Genomic DNA, 21,905 nt, shown 5'->3' with positions numbered 1-21,905 from the left:
CTGAAAGTATGGAATGTCCAGAATAATCAAAGATCTAAATTAAATCTCAATTCATCTTTTGATCAGCTGTTAAGAAAATAAATTTAAATTAAATTATTCATGGAGTCAGAATTAAAATTAGAAATCAACTGTTTAATAAATTAAAGTGATTTTTCCAGAAGCGCCAGAAAAGACATACACGCTGAATTCCTTCGACCACGACACCGGATACCGTTTTTTGGCCAGTGGGTGGAGTTTACATCAATATGGTACAATTTTATCCTATTCAATTCAATGTAATAAGCAAGTTAAGTCAAAAGTAATTTAAAAGTAATCAAAAAGTAGTTAGAATATAACCTAAGATGTGAAATGTATTGGATTCTGTTCCTAACAACAATTTTTTTGTAATTTGTAAACAACTCCATGTAATTTGTAATCAGTAACTGACTTCAATTTGTAAGTACCCAGCACTGTTAATGTATTTGCAAGATATTCATATTGATGCATAAAAAATATCAAATTTACTTGACTTTGTATTCCAGCAGGAATGTTACATTTTAGATTGACGATTTCATTATGTGAAGACTGGCTGAACACCACTGACCTTAATTGCATGGACAAAAAAATACAAAATAAATTCTGCATCAAGGTTTGAAATGAGTAAATGATGATAATTGTCATTTTCTGGTGAACTGTTCCTACGCCTCTTTCTATTGCATAACAATGTTTTTTTTTTTTTTTTTTCATTAGCATAAAAGTGTTTTCAGTGTTTTTGTGATCTGGTGAGACTTGAACTGGCATTGTTTCTCATCACAGATGCTCAATCAAAGCCGCTACAGCTTGACGGAGGTTTTCAGCCCATGCAGTTCACTTGCTGCAAAGAGCTTTCAGGAGCGCTCAAGTTCATCATCATCTGGTTGCAGTGAGTTGTCGATGATTTCTAGCCTGCAGCTTTCACAGACGGTTAACACAGGCATCCAGGTAAATATCCAGGTATACTATTTCACATTTGCTGTTCTGAAGTTTACATTCTTAGAAGAAAAGGTTCTAAACATAAAGTGTTCTATCAGGCTCTTCAAGAACCTTTTAGAGGTGCCATCATTTTATGGATTTAGTTTTAATTAAAGGTAGGCCTACGCTATATAACTTTTTTTTTGTTCAAAATTATCATTTAAATAATGTTTAAGATTTGATTTTAAGATAAGATAAGATTTTTAATGTAAAAAGATTTGAAAATTAAAATTCAATTTAAATAATGAAGCAATACATCATCAATACTTCTTCCAAAACATGTTTTTGTCTAACCGTGGTTCACTATGGTAAGCCTGATGTAAGTGTTTCAATTTTAGACCTGTCGGGATAGTTGGGAAATTGTGAACATAGCCTTTTATTTGCCCATGTGACGTAGGTTTAGGGGCGGGGTCAAGTGTAGGTCATTCGTACAAATTCGTAGGTCATTCATACGAATTGGGCAACTCGAAAAATATGTAAGATTTAGCAAAAATCGCATGAATTAGCCACCTCGTAAATTCCTGACATCGGGTTGGCCCATGCGTGTCTCGTCATATCCGTTATTAGAGAGGAGTTGGGTCATTTAACAAAGAGCGAGAAAGGTTGATCTCAAACCTCCTAGGGATCACCCGTTTTAAACAAATGCTTTACAGGAGCGTCTGCTGGCCAAAAGAAAACGCAACAGAGCTTGTAATAAAACAAGAATCAATACTGGTTTGACTTTTTAGAACTGAGGGATTTGAAATGTTTATCACTCGACAGATGAGCGCTGTGTTTTATTGAACAGATAATTTGCCATATCTAACAGAGTTCATTGTAAAAAAGCACTAACTATTGTGAGGGGTCATATTCATCCACACACAGAGCTGAAGCACAACCAAAACCAATAATATTTAGCAATTTTGTTTTTTAACCGCTAGAGGGTCAACAATTACATAGTGTTTGTTTAATTAATATATATATATATATATATATATATATATATATATATATATATATATATATATATATATATATATACATACAGTACCAGTCAAAAGTTTGGAAACGTTACTATTTTTAATGTTTTTGAAAGAAGTCTCTTATGCTCATCAAGCCTGCAGTTAAAAAAAAACAAAAAACAGTAATATTATGAAATATTATTACAATTTAAAATAATGGTTCTCTTTTTTAATATACTTTAAAATGTAATTTATTTTTGTGATGCAAAGCTGAATTTTCATCAGCAAGTACTCCAGTCTTTGGTGTCTTATGATCCTTCAGAAATCATTCTAATATGATGATTTATGATCAATGTTGGAAACAGTTGTGCTGCTTAATGTTTTTTTATAACCTGAGATACTTTTTTCAGGATTATTTGATGAATAAAAAGTTAAAAAGAACTGTATTTATTTAGAATAGAAATCTTTTGTAACAATATACACTACCGTTCAAAAGTTTGGGAACAATAACTATTTTTATTTTAAGAAATTAGTACTTTAATTCAACAAGGATGCGTTAAATTGATAAAAGGTGATGGTAACGATTTATATTGTTAGAAATGTTTTTATTTTGAATAAATGCTGTTTTTATGAATAAATGCTGTTAACGTTTTACTCATCAATGAATCCTGAAAAAAAGTATTCCAAAAAAATATATTAAACAGCACAACTGTTTCCATCATTGATAATAACTGAGTATCAAATCATCTAATCATCATATTAGAATGATTTCTGAAGGATCATAAGACACCAAAGACTGGAGTACTTGCTGATGAAAATTCAGCTTTGCATCACAAAAATAAATTACATTTTAAAATATATTAAAAAAGAGAACCATTATTTTAAATTGTAATAATATTTCATAATATTACTGTTTTTTTTTGTTTGTTTTTTTTTAACTGCAGGCTTGATGAGCATAAGAGACTTCTTTCAAAAACATTAAAAATAGTATGTTTCCAAACTTTTGACTGGTACTGTATATATATATATATAATTAGAAAAACTATATATATAGTTAGGCTATATATAGTTTTTCTTTTAAAAATTTTTATAAAAAAAACTTTAAGCAATAATTTAAGACCCTTCTCCTTATATTGAATATTTTTGTCATAAAGGGCTCTTTAAAATTGAGTCAGCAAATGTATATAGAACCCCACTGAACCTTTTTTCTAAGAGTGTGCACTATAGACTAATCAAAATATTTTATTTTTTGAATAGATTTGAATAGAATAGAAATTAGATTATTTTTTCCCGCTACTATGGGCCAGTTATGGGAGTAAATAAAATGCAAAATAGATGGTATATGCAGATGTGCAGACAATATGTATATGCTCCTGTAAACATTACTGAGACTAATTCCTGTACTTGTAAGTGTTTTTATTTTATTTTTTCATGTTTTCTTTTTAGGTCATATGTCACTTTCAGGTGCTACATGATGGTATTTTGGCACAAGGAGAACAGCATGTGCCTCCAATACCAGAAAAACTCTTTTATGATTAAATAATGTCATTTTTAAGTTTTTTTAAGTGCATTGGATTACAGTTTACCAGACGTCTATTAAACCACTGTGATCTTTATACAAGTAGCACAGACCTAGTAATATTAACATGAGTAATTTATTACCTCCTAAAACTAAACCCGTCCAAATAACTTTAATCAACAAATACTGAAACATTAAAACACACTATACAGATCAAAAGATTGAAGTCAGAAAGATTAAGAAATAAAAATCAAAAATCAAAAAGGCCTAATCAAAAGTGACAGTAAAAACATTCATATTGTTACAAAAGAGTTCTATATAACAAATGCTGTTTTTTTACTTTCTGTTTAACAAAGAATCCTGAATAGCATGTAGCCGATCAGATTTTCCATAAAAATATTAAGCAGCTAAAAGCATTTTTTTATTAAGCAGTTTTCAACACTGATAATTGTTTCTTGAACACATAATCATCAGAATGATATCTGAAGGATTGTATGACAGTGTTTATGTGTATCTCAAAAATATGAATAAAAAGTATAGGGTAATTATAACTCGATCCTAAAATGACACTGCCAAAGTTGAGCCACTAGAGGTCAGAAACACATCGCCATTAGAAACGACCGTCACAAGATGTGAGGAAACTATGTGCTGCATTTTGCTGTTTACTTTCATCATGTTTAGACAATTACAGTACGATAATTACTGAGAATTTATATGAAAAAAATGAAGATTTTATGGGTCACTCTTTGCTCATAATGCGAATTCAATAGGTTTTCTCACTCTAATTCACACAGCAGTTCGAAGGGAAACGTTTCATCATCTTAATGAACGGAACGGAAAACACTTTTAGCTTGGAGGGGATGGGGGTGAAACACACCTGAGCCTCATCCCGACCTTCTCTGCACTCTCCCTCAGGTAAAATCAGGAGGTAAAAAATAGACTCGTCTTGATCCTTTGAGAGAAAGACAGATCTCGAAACACGACGACACCACAGCCTATTAAGTTCCTTTTCGTTCTTTTATTATTGTATATATAAATAAATCTTGATTTTCACTGATTAATTACGTTTTTTTAAACTAATGAGTAAACTCCATGGGATTATTAGCCCAGTTTTAGGAAAACAAGAACGGCGCGTACGTCATTATGTCCCGTTCCTTCGAGCAATAATAGTCGTGACGTAAACGCTTTTGCTCGGAGGATGATGCTGGAGTTTCCAATCGAAGCACTGAACCTTTCCGAACACGTTGAACCAGACAGAACAGAACAAAAACAACTAGGCCTATAGGCCAGTTCACACCAAACGTTTTTTGTCAAAAGTCCTGCACCACAATAACGAATGAACGGATGAAAGATTGATTAAAAAAAAATATATTGCCAAACAGAATCAAGTGACTTTAAAGAGCTTGAGCATTTAAAATGGGACAAAAGTGTAGCACGTGCTTAAATTAACAGAATGTTATCGTGCGTTGGTGTGGATGCTAATATGATTATCTTTATCGTTCTTGGTGTGAACGGGCCTTTAATTAATTAAACCACATACTGTATATCACAAGTGAAACACAACCAAGCGACGACCTTCAAGCTTCTCTCTCTCTCTCTCTCTCTCTGTGTGTGTGTGTTCAGAATCGAGTACTGGTCTTCTAGTTCTATGAAACACTAATAACCACATGATTTAATAAACAAGCTCCAGTGAAGTGATGAGCCAAGTACAGAACCTTAATAGTAGTCTCTTATCTTCTCTCTCATTCCCCAGGCAGAGGTAATAGGCCTTGTTATTTGATCAGTTGCAATGACTTAATGACCAAAATGAGCTCTTTTGTATACGTCAAGGTCAGAGATGCTGATCGCCTTTAGAAGGGCTTGGTAATGCAGGCATTGCTATATAATTTTCTAACCTTATATATTCAACTTTACTAAACATGAAGCCCCTACCATTTGTGCTGCGGACGTGAATTAAATTGAATCATGTGAGATGTCAGATTCCATGACTCTGAACCCTTCGGCGCTCCAGCTGTATGGAGACATGAGGGTGGGCCATTTTGAAGTGGGGCAGGCAGTGTACAGAGGCCCCATGTGGGGTCCCAGAGAGCCCTGGGGGCCTCTGCCATATCTAGGCACCAGAATGCCTTAGATATATGGGAAGTTGTTTTGCCATCTCCATCATCATACTATAATTGCAATTAAAGGCATTTCTTTTAAATAAATTCTGTTTAAAAGCATCTTTTCTTGTTCTTCGTTCTCTCTTCTGTTGCACTGTAGCCAGTGTTGCCAAGTCTGAGGTTTTCCCACGGAATTGGGCTACTTTTACACTTTTGGGTAGTTTTTATAATCTTTCTGCTGAAGCAGGTTGACCCTGAACGTCTTGCTGGTGTTAATAAGGCTAATAAAAGTTTGTGGTCATTTTTTAATGTTTCTGAAAGAAGTTTTATTTGTTCACCGGTGCGAAATTGCATGACAATAATATTGTGAAATATTACACAGATTAAAATAACAGTTTTCTATTTAAATATATTTTAAAATGTAATTTATTCCTGTTATGGCAAAGCTGAATGTTCAGCATCTCCTGTCTTCAGAGTCACATGATCCTTCAGAAATCATTCTAATATGATGATTTGCTGCTCAAGAAACATTTCTGATTATTATCAATGTTAAAAATAGTTGTGCTGCTTTATATATTTGTAAAAATTGTGATTAATTCTTTCAGTATTCTTTGATGAATGTAAAGTTGAAAAGAACAGCATTTGAAATATAAATGTTTTATAACATTATAAATGTCTTTACTGTTATTTTTGATGAATTTAATGCATCCTTGCTGAATAAAAATAATAAAATCTTTAAAAATAAATCATACTGACCCCAGATTTTGAACGAATGTCATTGCATCATACTGTATAAAAAATTAAGGTAATTTATTTAGAAGAAACAAGAAAGACACCTTTCAAATGAAATATATCACAAAAATGACTTCAATTTTAAATGATAAAACAATGGATATGCTTTTCAAAATGAAGAAAAGTATTTACAAACTTTGTGTTTGTGATGCTTTAGTGGATCTTCTTCATGGTTTATCTGATGAACATTTGTAGGATACCTGTGTGAACTTCATGCATTCACTAAAAAGTTAAAAATCAGCAAAACACCAGTAGATTAAAAGACATTGAGCATAAATGTCTCATAAAAGTGAAGTTAGTGTGTGTGTGGGTGTGTGGGTCTGTATGGAGGGCTCTCAGGAGGCCGCTGCTCTTTTATTTCGAGTGTGTTTTCTGTGCAGGTGTGTGGTAGGGTGCGGATCAAGATCACAGGGTTACTATGGTGCAACACCTGAGCTACGATACATCGTCACGGCAACAGAGGAGGACCTTTTCCTGCACAGGTCACCTCATAAACAACTTCACCCACTCCAGAAAACAATTTGTTCGCAAACGCAGTTCACTTCTCTGCTCTGAACGAGGTAAGACACTTTTCTCTTAGCCAACAAACTTTAGACCACAGTTGATATTTGAAAGAAGGCTAATAATTACTTTTTTACGTTTAAAATGATTCTGAACTGTCTTGCAAACAAAGGTATTTTGGTTGTGAGAGTATGGTACTTTGATATGCTACATCATGGTACTGAATGATAATTAAATTCATGTGCCATAGAAATGCCATGACACCATGTTCAGAAAAATATCTTGATATTTTTGCAGTGTTTATTAGTGAATATGGCCACTAAATGGCAAGCTAAAAATGTAACCTTTAAGTTTGAAAGTCTTGCGTATAATGCATGACCAGCAGTGGTTGGGTCAGGTCAGGTCAGGTCGGGTCGGGTTGACCTGGACGTGTCTCTTCTCTCCATTCCACAGGTGCTCTGCTGTAGTCATGCCCAGTAAACTGGAGGGAGCCATGGATGCGCTCATCACGGTCTTCCACAACTACTCGGGGAGCGAGGGAGACAAATACAAGCTCAGTAAAGGAGAGCTGAAGGATCTTCTCAACAGTGAACTCACCGACTTCCTCACGGTTAGCAATCAGAAATGCCAAAATCTGTTTATTCACACAGTCTCTGCTTTAGCTTGACCATTTGCATGGATCTTTCTAGCTTTTATCAGAATACAATATGTTATTGGCCCCAAGCGGCCGGCATTATAAAAACTGAATACAGCAAATCTTAATCCACACTGGGATATATATATATATATATATATATATATATATATATATATATATATATATATATATATATATATATTATCAATAAATACAAAATAAATAAATGCAATAATGTATATATATATATATTACATTTTGTATATATTTATTATTAAATAGAATTTATACTATATGCACATTTAGAAAATAAGTAACTATTTTTTATATATATATATATATATATATATATATATATATCTTGTTTACTTGCATAGACTGGCATCACAATAAATTTATAAACACGCATTAAAAGTGAAAATGTGAAATAAGAAAATATTTCTATCTGACCTTAATCTTAAAAATAATGCCTAATGCAGTCAGGTTGATTCAGTTATATTAAAATATATATTTGTCTTTTTTTATTAATAAAACAAGTAATTTACTGTACGTGTTACTGCAAAAAGTTACCTACCATAGAGCATTTTTCACAATCAAGATTTATATTGGATTTTGACAGTGTGTATAGAAATTTTATTACACTATGGATAATTATGAATTCATTTGCAGCCTGTTTCTTGCTAGTATCAATGGAAATTGAGGTTCATTTTGGTTTCCTTATCAGGAAGTGAATTTAAATAATGTGAATTAAATCATCTTTTGACCTCATGTCACATGAGAGCTGTTATATGAACGCAAACACAGAGAGCGAGAGGGAAATCTCTTGGCGTGGAGTTCAAAGCGCTTTCTTTCCATAACATCACCTCACTGACTGCTTAGTCAACCCTAAATAATCCTTTAATTACATCTTTTAATATTTAAGATCTTGACATCTAGCGCTCTTTTCGTGTGATTGAGCTTTTGGTTCCGGCGTGTTGATTAGTGATAATGATTTGGTTAATTTTGCCATGAACTTTTCATCTTGTTTACTGTGTTTGCGTTGAATTCATTTCTTGTGTACACAGGCATGTAATTCCAGCTCACACACTGGGACAGACCACTTGGTGAGCTGGCTGCAAATCTGAGGAAGTGAATTAAATTAATTATTTCTTCCTCATCAGATACATTATCGTTACATAAAACTAGCCCCATTCATAATTAGGAAACTTTATCTGAATCTCAATGAGACGAAGTTCATTAAAACAGAGCTTGGGTCACACACTGTCCTGGGGCCTGTACCTTGATGGTAGTTGAACAAACTCAGGGTTACAGGTTTATTTTCGAATTGACCAAACCAAACCAATCCAACCAGGCTTTGTTGGTACCATGATGCTGATCATCAACTTTCTCTGTCAACTCGGGCTTTGATCCTGAGTTTAGGAGTTTAGGTGTGACATCATAGCGAACAGCCAATCACATGCTGAGAAAGAGTGAAACTGTGATTAATATCTCTTGAGAGAAGCAGCGCGACTCACTTCTCTCTTCTGCAGAATATTACAAGATTGAAAAATATTACGAATTTAAACAATTTACAGAGCAATAAGAAAATATCTGTCTATGAAAGAGGACAACTAAAAGAAAAAGTCTTGCTATATCATTGCAAGTTAAAGTTGTGAAGTTAATTTATACAGTTGATAAAGTTAGAGAGAATTGAACATTTAAGCTCAAATGTATTCATTTTATAGCTTTATCTATTGATTTTAAAGCATATTTATATTACCTTCATTTATTTATTCATTTAAACTGTGCATAATAATAATTGATCAACTAAAATTGTTCATGTGATCGATTAAAGCTACAATATGTAATATTTATTAGGGCTGTCAAAGTTAGCGCGTTAATAACGCGTTAACGCAAAATCATATTAACGGCACTAATTTTTTTAACGCGCGATTAACGCAGCGCGTATTTTCTGTTTGACCCGTGGCCCAACCCCTAGTTGGAGAAATGGAGATACACAGTGTTGCCAACTTAGCGACATTGCAGACCCCTTTAGCGATTTTTTCCCTTCAACAAAGCGCCCAAACCTTATTTAGTTTCTGAGAATCTAACGTTACCGGAACCACCGGTACTGCTCTCTCAGTACGCGCGCGCGCACCTCTCTCTCGCTCTCTCTCTCTCTCTCTCTCTCTCTCTCTCTCTCGCTCTCTCTCTCTCTCTCTCTGCGTCTCGCGCGGAGGAGCAGCGCTTTAATTCAGTTAAGCACAGATATTATGTTGCTTCTCTAATTTTACAAGTATAGCCGAAATCAGAGCACGGATATTGTCTTTATCTTATGTGTATTTGATTTCATCAGACGACGGCTCGATTATCAGATTTTTTGTGCAGATTAACTTAACATCTTGGAAGGGAGAGCTGGTTATGTCTTAATGGGTCGCGTTTCAGTCACGATTTCAAATTCATTCCGTTGTTTGACAACAGAAACAGTAAAATATACCAATGAAAACAGTTTTATTGAGAATTTAGCTTCATCAAAATGGGCACAGAGAGAGACAAACTACAATGTAATAATAAATAATACATTTAAATTTAGCATTTTCAGAAGAGCTGCCCTGTCATGCAAAAATCTAAACATGTTTGTGTTAGTAAATTGCTCAGTGCAAAGAAAGAGAAGTAATGGTAACCTGGTATTTCTTTGTTCTTTCTACATGTGTCTAATAGACATGAACAAGTTCTTTGAAAAAAACATCTATGACCTTTGAAACATGTCTGGTCCTTATGCTCTATATTGACTATGGTTTCAATAATAAACATACATTTGCATAAAGCATCTATATTTATCCATGCTCACGTTGATTAGAGTATTACAAACTTGAAAAGTATTAATTTAAGGTACATTTAGAACAAATAAAAAAATGTGCGATTAAATGCGATTAATCGCGAGTTAACTCATGACAATCATGCGATTAATCGCGATTAAAAATTTTAATCGATTGACAGCCCTAATATTTATATAATAAAATATCCAAAAATCACTTGTATATTTACATATATTACATATATTCACACATACATTTCCTGCAGTTGTGTAATATCCCAAAAGTTCCCAAAGTTGTTTAATTTCAGAGAAATTCCAATTTTAAATAATGGCTTGTCCCTGTCGCCCTGTCCCACTTGTCGCCTGTCAATGACTTTATATCCGCGTTATCTCTGGTTTCCGCTCGTACTGCCATAGTAACCATGGCGACAGACGTGGACAACTACATTACGTCTAGCGGCACGCTCACGCTGTTGTTGTTTCGTTCAAACATTATGGACCATGGCAAGCAGACTTTGGGACAAAAGGAGAACTAAAACGAGGATCAATATCAGCGTGGCGTTTTCGAGATGCCGAGAGCTTCACGTCCGCAACTAACTTCGACTTGACAGAGACACCTCTCTTGCATGTACTTTATTAGACAGGTGAGCAAATGTAGGCCTACATAAACTAATCAATGTTAAATAGCTCAACATGATGAAACGTTAGAATATGATCAGTATGTTATTTTAATGTTGATCTAGCTTACTGCTAGATACAGCCATACAAACTAACACACAGAATAACATTATAACTTTCAACACACTCAAATGCAGTTTAGTGTGATAGTGTAGACCAAGTGAAGCAGCTCTGCGTTACCTCTCAAGTTTCATTCGTCTAATAAACTGACCTGTATGAGTATTAATTCAACACTTGCGGGTTAGTTAGTTCAGTAGAATGAAATGTCCTTATTCCTTTATATCCGCGGGACTCGCGTGTGGCGCTGATATCTGTCTCTCATTAGCAGTCGCAACCTGCTACATACCACAGTCATGTTAAAAACATCAATGTATTCATTCATCCATAAACATTATTAGATCCTTCGGCATGACGACAAGTTCCATAATTCCGCTTATGCGTCATCAACCGACGCCTTTGTTATTGTAAGAGGTTAGCTTAGAGTAAAATTACATATTGTAGCTTTAATGCAATTACATCAGAAGTAACTGTTTAAATTACAGAAAAATTAAGAATAATCCCTTACTTTACTTTATCAAGGGAAAAATTATAAAATTACAGTAATTGATTAGGGAAAAGGAATGCCTTCCACCCAACAAAGAACGCATTCAGATCATATTTCACACCAAAATAAAAAAGAAATAATTAGTAATGTTTAAATTATTAAAAATAAATGAATGAAGGAAAGTCCTATTTTTGGGGAGCATTATTTTCATGAAGTTTTCCCCCAAAATATTCATTATCGTAATGCAAAAAGCTCCAATTTTCATTACTATAATGCAAAAATAAATGGATAGATAAATACACATGCATCTATACTGTGTATGTGTGAATATATATATATAAATATATATATATTCACATACATATATAGGCCTATATATATATATATATATATATATATATATATATATATATATATATATTCACACACACACACACACACACACACACACACACACACACATATATATATATTAGGGCTGTCAAAAGATTAATCGCGATTAATCGCATCCAAAATAAAAGTTTGTGTTTACATAATATATGTGTGTGTACTGTGTATAATTAAATTTGTATATATAAATACACACACATGCTTGTATATATTTAAGAAAAATGTGTAATTTATATATAAAAAAATTATATTTATATATAATATACATTATATATAAATATATACAGTATATGTATGCAAATATTTCTTAAATATATACATGCATGTGTGTGTATTTATATATACAAATTTAATTATACACAGTACACACACATATATTATGTAAACACAAACTTTTATTTTGGATGCGATTAATCGCGATTAATCTTTTGACATCCTAATATATAGACATAGTGATTTCAATAAATTATGCTAATTTATACTTATTTAAATTAAAAATACAGTTGAATGGAACTGGAAAAAGTAAAACTGAAAAGTAGAATTTTATGATTGCATTATGATTATGGGGACAAATGAGCATAATTGTCATGCAAATAATGTCTCAATGCAACAAAATTTGAGTGATTCAAAAACAAGTTTTTTTTTTCTTTCTTATGTAACATAATTATTCATTTTCTTCATTTAATGTTTTGGGTGAAATATGAGCTGGACGTGTTTTCATGAGATGTGGGTCTCAGCTGTGTACGCATCATCAGAAGGAGGCTGTTGCTTACGCATCATCAATTACATGCTGGAACACAGCCCGATATAGATTCTCACCTCTCCCTCGCCACTACACACTCGCTCTCTCTTTCTCTCTCTCGGGAGTGTGTACTGTAACACTAGGAGGCAGAAAGAGTAATGAGTGAGATGTTAAACTGTGTCTGGTGGCATAATGTGTTAACCGCACACACACACAGATAGTCAATCATACAGTGTAGCCACAGGCTGATGGACTTTGATGGTTTGATCACGGCTCAGTGGTCACCAGAGCCGCTACTGGGATGGGCGTATGGGTTTTGCCCAAATTGTGCTCATGTGGAAATATTGTCAGGATAGATGGACATCCATGAGACTGATCTGATGATTTTTTTTTTGGATGGTCTGGAAATGGACTATTGCAACAGGATCATTGACATATAAGTTAGAGTTAGTGCTCATATCAAAACAACCTTAAGCAATCTTCATACGAAAGCAATACATTTTAATAAGAAGTCCCTATCAGTGTGTGTGATATGTTATTGTCCCCAAGAGGCCTGTAAAGGCTGAATACAACAAATCTTAATACAGACTGAAAAAAACTTCAATGATTTTGTTTTTAAATAAATATTTTACTGAAATCAAAATATATCATATATATATATATCATGTATCATATATTTTTGGATAAATATTTGTATATATTTTTATCAAGTAGAATTAATAAAATATAAATTTATAAAATAAAATTAATTAAAAAATAAAATACAATTTTATTTAATAAAATTAATATAATTAATAAAATAATATAATAATTTATGAATATTAATATAAATATATAAAAATAAATTAAAAGGTGAACAAAAAACATTATTCAGACCCATATATATATATATATTACTAAATATGTTTATTTTTGCAAAATGATTTTTATGCATTTATTGATGCAAATGATTTATAAAAAACATACATTTATTTTATAAAATTGTATTACATATATATTATATATTAAATAAAATATAAAATACTATATATATATATATATATATATATATATATATATATATATATATATATATATATATATACATTATTCTAGCATGACTGGAACGTTGATTTGACCAATCAGCATCCAGGACCAGATCAATTGATTTTTAAATGCACAATATAAAACTGATATATTACATGAAATCAAATATATATATTTTAATCAGTATATATATATTACTAAATATGTTTATTTTTGCTAAATGATTTTTATGCATTTATAGATGCAAATGATTTATAAAAAACATACATTTATTTTATAAAATTGTATTACACATATATTATATATTAAATAAAATATAAAATACTATATATATTATTTTAGCATGACTGGAACTTTGATTTGACCAATCAGCATCCAGGACCAGATCAATAGATTTGTAAATGCACAATATAAAACTGATATATTACATGCTGTGCTGAGTTGTTTTGTTTATCCTCTGTTTGTTTAGTCTCAGAAGGACCCCATGCTGGTGGAAAAGATCATGAACGATCTGGACTCCAACAAGGATAACGAAGTCGACTTTAACGAGTTTGTCGTGCTGGTGGCGGCGCTGACGGTTGCGTGCAATGACTTCTTCCAGGAACAACAGAAGAAGAAAGGCAAATGAAACGGATGCATGAAAGTCCCTGCATGTGTAATGCTCTATGATGCATTAAACCATTTGTTATGAACCATTTTATCAGTCCTCTTGTCCTTAATGTTAGCAGCTGTCATTTCCTTGATTTCTTTCCCTGAACATTAAATAAATTTTTTTATATAAATTTCATATTCTACAGGCATACGATAATAATAGTTCTGATAGTGTGTAGACGTCTCTGTGAGCTCTGCTTCTATGTTAGTCTTTTTTTCATTTGTTAAATTATTAAAGTCACCATGAAATCAAAAATGGATGATTCTTGTTTTTTATGGAATATTGCAGTGCTTATTATAAATGATTTATCCATTTACATCTTTGTTTTTGTTTTTATTCATGTGCCCTTGTAATTTTAATCTAAATAACTTCCCCTCCCTCTTGCAGCAACATTTCTCTGTCTCTGATGATGTGTTTACTGGCACGAGGGCGGGGCAACCTGTCACTCACATGACATCCACCAATAGCAAACCACAACCATCCAATCAATTCCCAATGGACAAAATGAAGTCCATCCCTACATTTATTCTTGTTTGAGAAGAAGATATTTGTAGGGAAGAAAAGACTATCGCAACTTCTTTAATTGCAATTACTATTTTTGTATGTGAAACAGTCTGCTGTATACTAAATTTAAAACTGTAGTGTGTCCAGTTTTTAAAAAATATATAATTTACTTGTATGGATTTTTCCAAAATGAGTAAAAGGGATAGTTCACCCAAAAATGAAAATTCTGTCATTAATCACTCATCCTCATGTCGTTCCAAACCTGTAAGACTTTCAGAACACAAATAAAGATTTTACTTTTAAATGAAATTTTCTATTCAGAAAAAAATTTGACTAACCTACTCAATTCATATGGATTAGTTTTACGATCTCTTTATGAACTTTTTGTAGTGTCAAAGTGGTAGTTGCGTAGCTGTCAATGGAGGGACAGAAATTGCTTGGATTTCATCAAAAAGAGCCTTATTTGTGTTTCGAAGATGAACTGAAGCCTTACGGGTTTGGAGCTACATGAGGGTGAATAAATGATGACAGTTTTCATTTATGGGTGAACTATCCCTTTAAAAATTACAGCTGAAATGACACAGTGGAAATGGAAGGTTAATTCAAGTACATTGCGTAATGGATTGCATGACAAATTTGTGTGCTGTTGTTCTTTTTCACATAATTTATATTGTGTTGTTCACAGAAGAAAGAAGAAAGGTTTGGAATGGCATGAGGGTGAGTAAATGATGAGATAATTTTCATTGTTGAGTGAATTATGGAGTTTGGGACGTCTGTATGGCAGGGATGTTGTTCCGGGAAGAGTATGAAGATGATGTTGCTCCAGGAACACATCCTATTTTATCACCCTGCTATCTGCTCTATAAAGTTAAACTGTGCACTAGATGACCATGTGTTGCGGTTTACAGTCCATCTTAAAGTCTGGAAGTGTCTGTGTTGGGAAATACATCAGACAAAAGGCATGCTATTTACCAGAAGTCTTGTTTGCCCTCAAAACACCGCTGTGCTTCAGTAACAGCTTCAGAAACATTTCATTTCCGTTGCCTGTCCCTCAACAGTACGCTTCATCCTCTCTCTATAGAGCACTTGATATTCTCTCCAGAGCTCAGCTCACTGTGTGACGCATTTGCCGTCTGTATCCCATGCATTATCAGTGAGAAGTGTGGCGTGTTATGAAAGAAGCTCGCTGTGTAAAATGTCATTTTAATTAACAAACAAAATCCTTTAATTGAATTAAGTCATTAATGGATAAGAGAGTTAAGACTTAAAATACTTTTTGGTACATTAGTACATTTCCAGTTTTCCATTTCTGTATGTCTGTCTGTCTGTCTGTCTATCCATCTATCTATCCATCCATCCATCCATCATCTATCTATCTATCTATCTATCTATCTATCTATCTATCTATCTATCTATCTATCCATCTATCTATCTATCTATCTATCTATCTATCTATCTATCTATCTATCTATCCATCCATCCATCCATCCATCCATCCATCCATCCATCCATCCATCCATCCATCCATCCATCCATCCATCCATCCATCCATCCATCCATCCATCCATCCATCCATCCATCCATCCATCCATCCATCCATCCATCCATCCATCGTCCTGCACCAACTTCTTGTTTCAATAGCAAATGTCAAAAGATGTAAGCAAGAGTAACCAAACATGTTTAAATAATTCCATGTTAAATACAATGTAGGCCTACATAGACTTTAAATAATAAAATAGTATTGTATCTGTTCATAAAATTGTGTTTGAACGTTGTTGTTAGAACAGACCTATTTAGTCAGAGTGTGGCAGAGTGTGAATATTGTATTATTTTGCTACTACTGTTTACATTAGCCTATAATTCACTTTCTCTTCATATTTAGGTTTCACTGTAAAGACACTCCTGTAAAAGAGACTTGTTTCTGGATCTCGCTGCTGTCAAATAAAGGTTAAACCGTCTGCGTTGGACATGCTTCCCAGTTTGTCCTCCGTCCTCTTTGACTGGAGTTGACTTCTGGTGTCTTCTAACGGACGGTTAATGTTTCACGCTTGGGAGTGCTTGTGATGTCGGCGATGATGCGATGTGATGTAAGAATGATACACGACCTCATTTCCAGGTGCTGTCAATCAGCCTGGGTATTTTTATAAAGGACAAATGAAGATCTCAGCAGAGGAGCGTGACTGCAAACCTGAGCGCAGAGACACGACCTGTAATATCATGGTTCATTGTGATAAACTGCCAGTATGCTGCTATTTATGAAACGTCCTTCAGTGGCCGGACGATCAGTGTTACCTGAGACTTTTCAGACTAATAATAAGTAAATGCTCCACGAGTGCACATTCTCTCCCCTCTCTCTCTCTCTCTCTCTCTCTGGTTCCTTTTTCTTTGGATAAATCAGTCGTGATTGACAGTGATGGGTAAGATGTGATAATTATCTGTTGTCTCTTAATGGCTTCTAATTCTATTTGTGATTCATCATTGCCTCTTGTTTTTCTCCCCCTTCCATTTCTATCCTCTTCCATTACACCTGAGTGGAAGTCTTGCTGAGTAAATGGCCTATTAATGCCTTAATGTTGGTGTTTTGATAGTAGTACATGTTCTCTATTATGTGTAGAAAGCCTCTTCCATCAGTTCATTTCAGGCAGGGTCATCAAGGTTTGTTTATTAAAATGTTCTATTCAAAATGTACAGACATAAACTTCATCCAAAACATCCGGCTGCAAAATCATTAACAAAACCTTTGCATTTTTTGGTCTGGTTAGTCTGCCGGCTTATTTAGGGGGTTCACAGTTGGTAGATTCGGTTTGATTAAAACGAACCATGGTACGATTGTTCTGTTAATGCGGTTCTTTGTAATAAAGTGTGAATTCTAACATCCAAACCCTGGTGCGCACCAAACAAGCAGACCAAGAACGCTGAAAATGTGGGTCTCGGTCCGCTTACAAACAAACTCTGGTGCGGTTCAAATGAAATATGAACACAACATGGACCAAAGACATGTAAACTAACCAAAAACGGGACATGATGCCACAAATTGCAACCCTTAAAAGGACAGAATTCTCACTCATATCGTTGTCATAGTCGGGAGTTTGCCCATCACAGTTCGGTAATATAGTGCCCTAGGGTGACCACATTTTGAGTATGTTTAAGAATCACATAAACTAAAAATGGTCCATTCCCTTGTTCTATTAAGATTTATACAAAATGTTTTATTAAACTCTTTTTTTATTATTCTTAATCAATTACAGTGCTATGCATAAGTTTAGACACCCATGCTAAAGTTGACTAAAAAGAGGAATAAAAAATCATCTTTTGGAAATTGAACTTAATGCCTTAATTAAAAAAATTAGGAAAAATCCAACCTTTAAGGACACCGATTTTCTTTGTGAATGAATAATGTATCGCAAATAAATAAATGTTTTTCCTTAAAATACAGAACTTAAAATACAAAAATTTCCTTATTTACGATACATTATTCATTCACAAAGAAAATTGGTGTCCTTAAAGGTTGGATTTTTCCTAATTTTTTTAATTAAGGCATTAAGTTCAATTTCCAAAAGATGATTTTTTATTCCTCTTTTTAGTCAATTTAAGCATGGGTGTCTAAACGTATGCATAGCACTGTATATGAATAATATGTAAGGATTAATTCAATTTGATGGAATTTTACTATACAACTGAAATTTGTCAATCTTAAAATAAAGTGTACATTTTCACATTAGACGTTGAATTTTGTTGTTGAACTGTTCTATGGTCTATATAGTATTTAATGCAGTTACACTGAAAAAAATGATTTGTTGAATTTAATAAAAAAATGTATGGTAAGTGGTTGCACACAATTCATTTTAGCTACATTTAAACAAATGCATTAAGTTGAACTTAATCAATTTTAGTTCAACTTAATGCATTTGTTTAAATGTAGCTAAAATCAATTGTGCAACCACTTACCATAAAAAATTTATTAAATTCAACGAATCATTTTTTTTTTTCAGTGTACATTAAAAGTAACTGTAATTAAATTACAGTAATTAATTACATAGTAATGCATTACACCTAACATTGGTTCTTTATGATGAACCCTTTTCAGTATGCCATTGTCCTTCTCTCAATTTCTAAATTTCATATAATGCTACAAAAGAACCATATATGGTTTCCTAATTCCATTGAAGAACATTAAGAAGAATCATAAAAGAACATTTAGGTTAAGAAGAATTCTTTCCAGTTCCTTATGATGTCATAAAAATGTTCTTCATAATAATGACATAAAACAACCATTAGGCTATAGACCAATTTTGCGTCTATATGTTGCCACAAAAGAACCACAGATGGATATTATGAGTTCCGTGTGATGCTACACGAACCGTTTTCATGTCATATGACACCACAGGAGAACCGACACAAATTCGGTAGTGCTTTTTTACACCACGCAGAACGGTTTCTTTATTGAACCCGCGGTGCTAAGAGCCATTCTTTCACCACCGTGCTCTGGGTGTAATCCTGCTGGTTTTGTTGCTGTTTCAGGTCGTTCACCGAGGCTGCTATCAGTGAATGAGTTCGGGGAGATGGTGTCTGAGATTAGACCTCTTCTCAGACCAGCTGTCTGCAGAAGAGAGATGCTCGCGTCAACAGCGGCCTTCACAAAGACAAATCCAGCCCTGTGAAGCTCCGTCTGTTTACCAGTGACAACGATAAGAGAAAACTAGACGAAACAAGGACGAGGAGAGGAAGCGATTACGCCTCCCTCTCGTCATCCTTCCCACCGAACCTGCCATTTATCACCGGGCTCCACAGACACAAGGGTCAAAGAAAGAGGAGGAGGAGAAGTCACGGTGTGCGTTTAATGGGGAAAAAGAGAGGTGCACGGAGGAGTGTGTGCACAGTCCCATTAAAACTCCACTCCGAGATCCATTTCCGGCGTGTTCCCGCAGGATAATCACAATCACCACCCTTCATTCGGCCTTATCTGAGACACTTTTAGACACTTCCTTATCTCTCCTCGCACACTCCCTCCACACCTCCACTCCTCCGTCAGGCATTGCGTCACTCCCACCATCCACCGACTCTTCATTAGAAGTGAGTGATATGTCGGAGAGCTGGGCGGTTTCATCCATCTTGCCCACGCCCATCCTTCCGGACATCTGTAATCTGTTTTAGACCTGAGTTACGGCCCGCCGCTCTATCTAAAGAAGAGCAGGGCCTGGTAAAACTCACTCAGCGGCCATACGCACACTAGACTGCACAGATGGGTCATTACGCTGTGAGAGAAATTGTATTTATAGCTGACAATAATGAGGATTATTCACTTACATGCTATTTGAAGAGCGGGCGAGCCCCCGTAGCTCGCCGGTGGAAACGTCATCAGAGAATACGCAAGAACGATGTACCTGAGAATTACACTGAGATTGGAATATGGAATGAAAGTAATGATATGTATTATCTTCTCTTTTTAAAATAGGATTCTTTCTTAACCCTTTGGACCTTATTGTGAAATAAGTTCAGCTGATGTGATTTAAAACTTTTCCTACATCAATTTGATCGTGATATATGACCTCTGACCTCGGAAACACAATTTATGCAGGATTTTGGACTATAAATGGTAAATGTATTTCTTATGTGCAAGTATAAAAATGAACCTTTTTCAAATTAATGTTAAGTTAAATATTCTTTGTTAATTGGCATTCAAATTTTATTTGTTTATTTTCAGGTTCGTCAGCGATAAAAAAAAGTTTAAACATTATTTTTCATATAGATTTTTATTCAGCAAGGATGCATTACATTGATCAAACAGTAAACCGTCTAGACATTTATAATGTTACAAAACTTTACTATTCATCAAAAACTCCTGAAAAAAAATATATCACTGTTTCCACCAAAAAATTAAACAGCACTCTTGCACAAACTGTTTTCAATATTGAAATCCTACCAACATTAGTGTAAATAATTTTTTAAGCATAGTTTGATTGAAAGAACACTAAATGCTACTTTATAATTATGGCTTTTACTTATATCAGTATCAACATATATCAGTAATGTACATAATCTCGACTATGCTATGCAATAAATATTAAATAATTTGGAACCAAAGTGTTTAAATATTACATTTTACCCTGTATCTATTTAATCTAAAATACTTTTAAACAAACAAACAAAAAAAAATATTTACATGTTATTTAAATAAAATTACTTTCACCTGTTTGTCATTATCTCGTTTATGTTTGCCTATAATTCACTCGTTGTGAAGTCTTGTTGGTGTTACACTGCATTTCTGATTGTTAATTCTGGTTTTCGTGTCATGGTCTTGATACTCTGCCTGTCTCCCTGGATGGTTTGCTCTTTGGCTTTGACCTTATGCCTGTTTTATGGATTACAATTATGGATTACACCGAACAAAGCTGCGTTAGGATCTCCTAACCGCGTCTCTGAGAAGTGCATGTAACTCCCCAAAACATAAACTAAATTTCACTTCCAGTTTTATATTCTGTAATTGTTTTTTTTTTAAGAAATGAAATAAGACTGCGTGTGTTTTTTTCTGAATCAGAAGTTCCTGATTCATTTGAGAAACCCCATGAATCTGATTCTTAGCATTTGAGCCGAAACTGACAAATCTGAATCATATGAGGTCTATGGATGAGATCTCCTCAACCCATATATTTCCATCTGCCTATACCGAAGAAGCAGAAGATTTGTGTATGAATGAGCTGCAATTGACAACTTTCAAACGTCCTCTAAAGAAAACTTGTCAAGTGACGTGAGGATGATGAGTGTGACGAAGAGGATGACGCTCGTCTCTGTGGGGTTTGCCCTCCAGTGGCATGAGATGAAAGCGCTTATCAGCGCCAACAACGTCACGTCACCCTGAGTTAGTACCAGTGTCTTTCACACCTTTATAGACTTTCACAGCAGGTGGACTGTGAGTTTGTCATGCTGAAGCTAAACCACTCAGAAAGGCTTTGCATCACTTATGGGTCTCATACTCATACACAGTACAATCCCATTCTTTGGACATGAGCGGACATCACACCAAATATCCTTGAAAACACACAGACACACCTGAGGCTTAAGCGTCTGCTGCTTTCTCAGCAGGATTTTCAGA

The 21,905-nt window shown here is 34.0% G+C and overlaps 1 protein-coding gene across 5 annotated transcripts; it reads left to right on the top strand.

The window, feature by feature from the left end:
• Window positions 1–833: 833 nt before the first annotated feature.
• s100z (S100 calcium binding protein Z) lies at window positions 834–14,446 on the top strand. Of its 5 annotated transcripts, none has more exons than XM_079846540.1 (5): window positions 4,038–4,082; window positions 4,245–4,365; window positions 6,722–6,901; window positions 7,296–7,452; window positions 14,126–14,446. In XM_079846540.1, exons 4-5 carry the CDS (start codon window positions 7,312–7,314, stop codon window positions 14,282–14,284), a joined length of 300 nt encoding a protein of 99 aa, XP_079702666.1. In that variant the 5' UTR covers window positions 4,038–4,082; window positions 4,245–4,365; window positions 6,722–6,901; window positions 7,296–7,311; the 3' UTR covers window positions 14,285–14,446. The 5 variants fall into 5 exon arrangements, with proteins under 5 accessions (XP_079702667.1, XP_079702666.1, XP_079702663.1 ...); XM_079846539.1 differs by having other exon boundaries at window positions 4,078–4,140; XM_079846541.1 differs by lacking the exons at window positions 4,038–4,082; window positions 4,245–4,365 and adding an exon at window positions 834–960.
• The last annotated feature ends 7,459 nt before the right edge of the window (window positions 14,447–21,905 follow it).

Source organism: Squalius cephalus, assembly GCF_949319135.1.
Source record: "Squalius cephalus genome assembly, chromosome: 17".
Classification (NCBI taxonomy): Eukaryota; Metazoa; Chordata; class Actinopteri; order Cypriniformes; family Leuciscidae; genus Squalius; species Squalius cephalus.
This window is presented reverse-complemented; position numbering and strand designations above follow the sequence as displayed.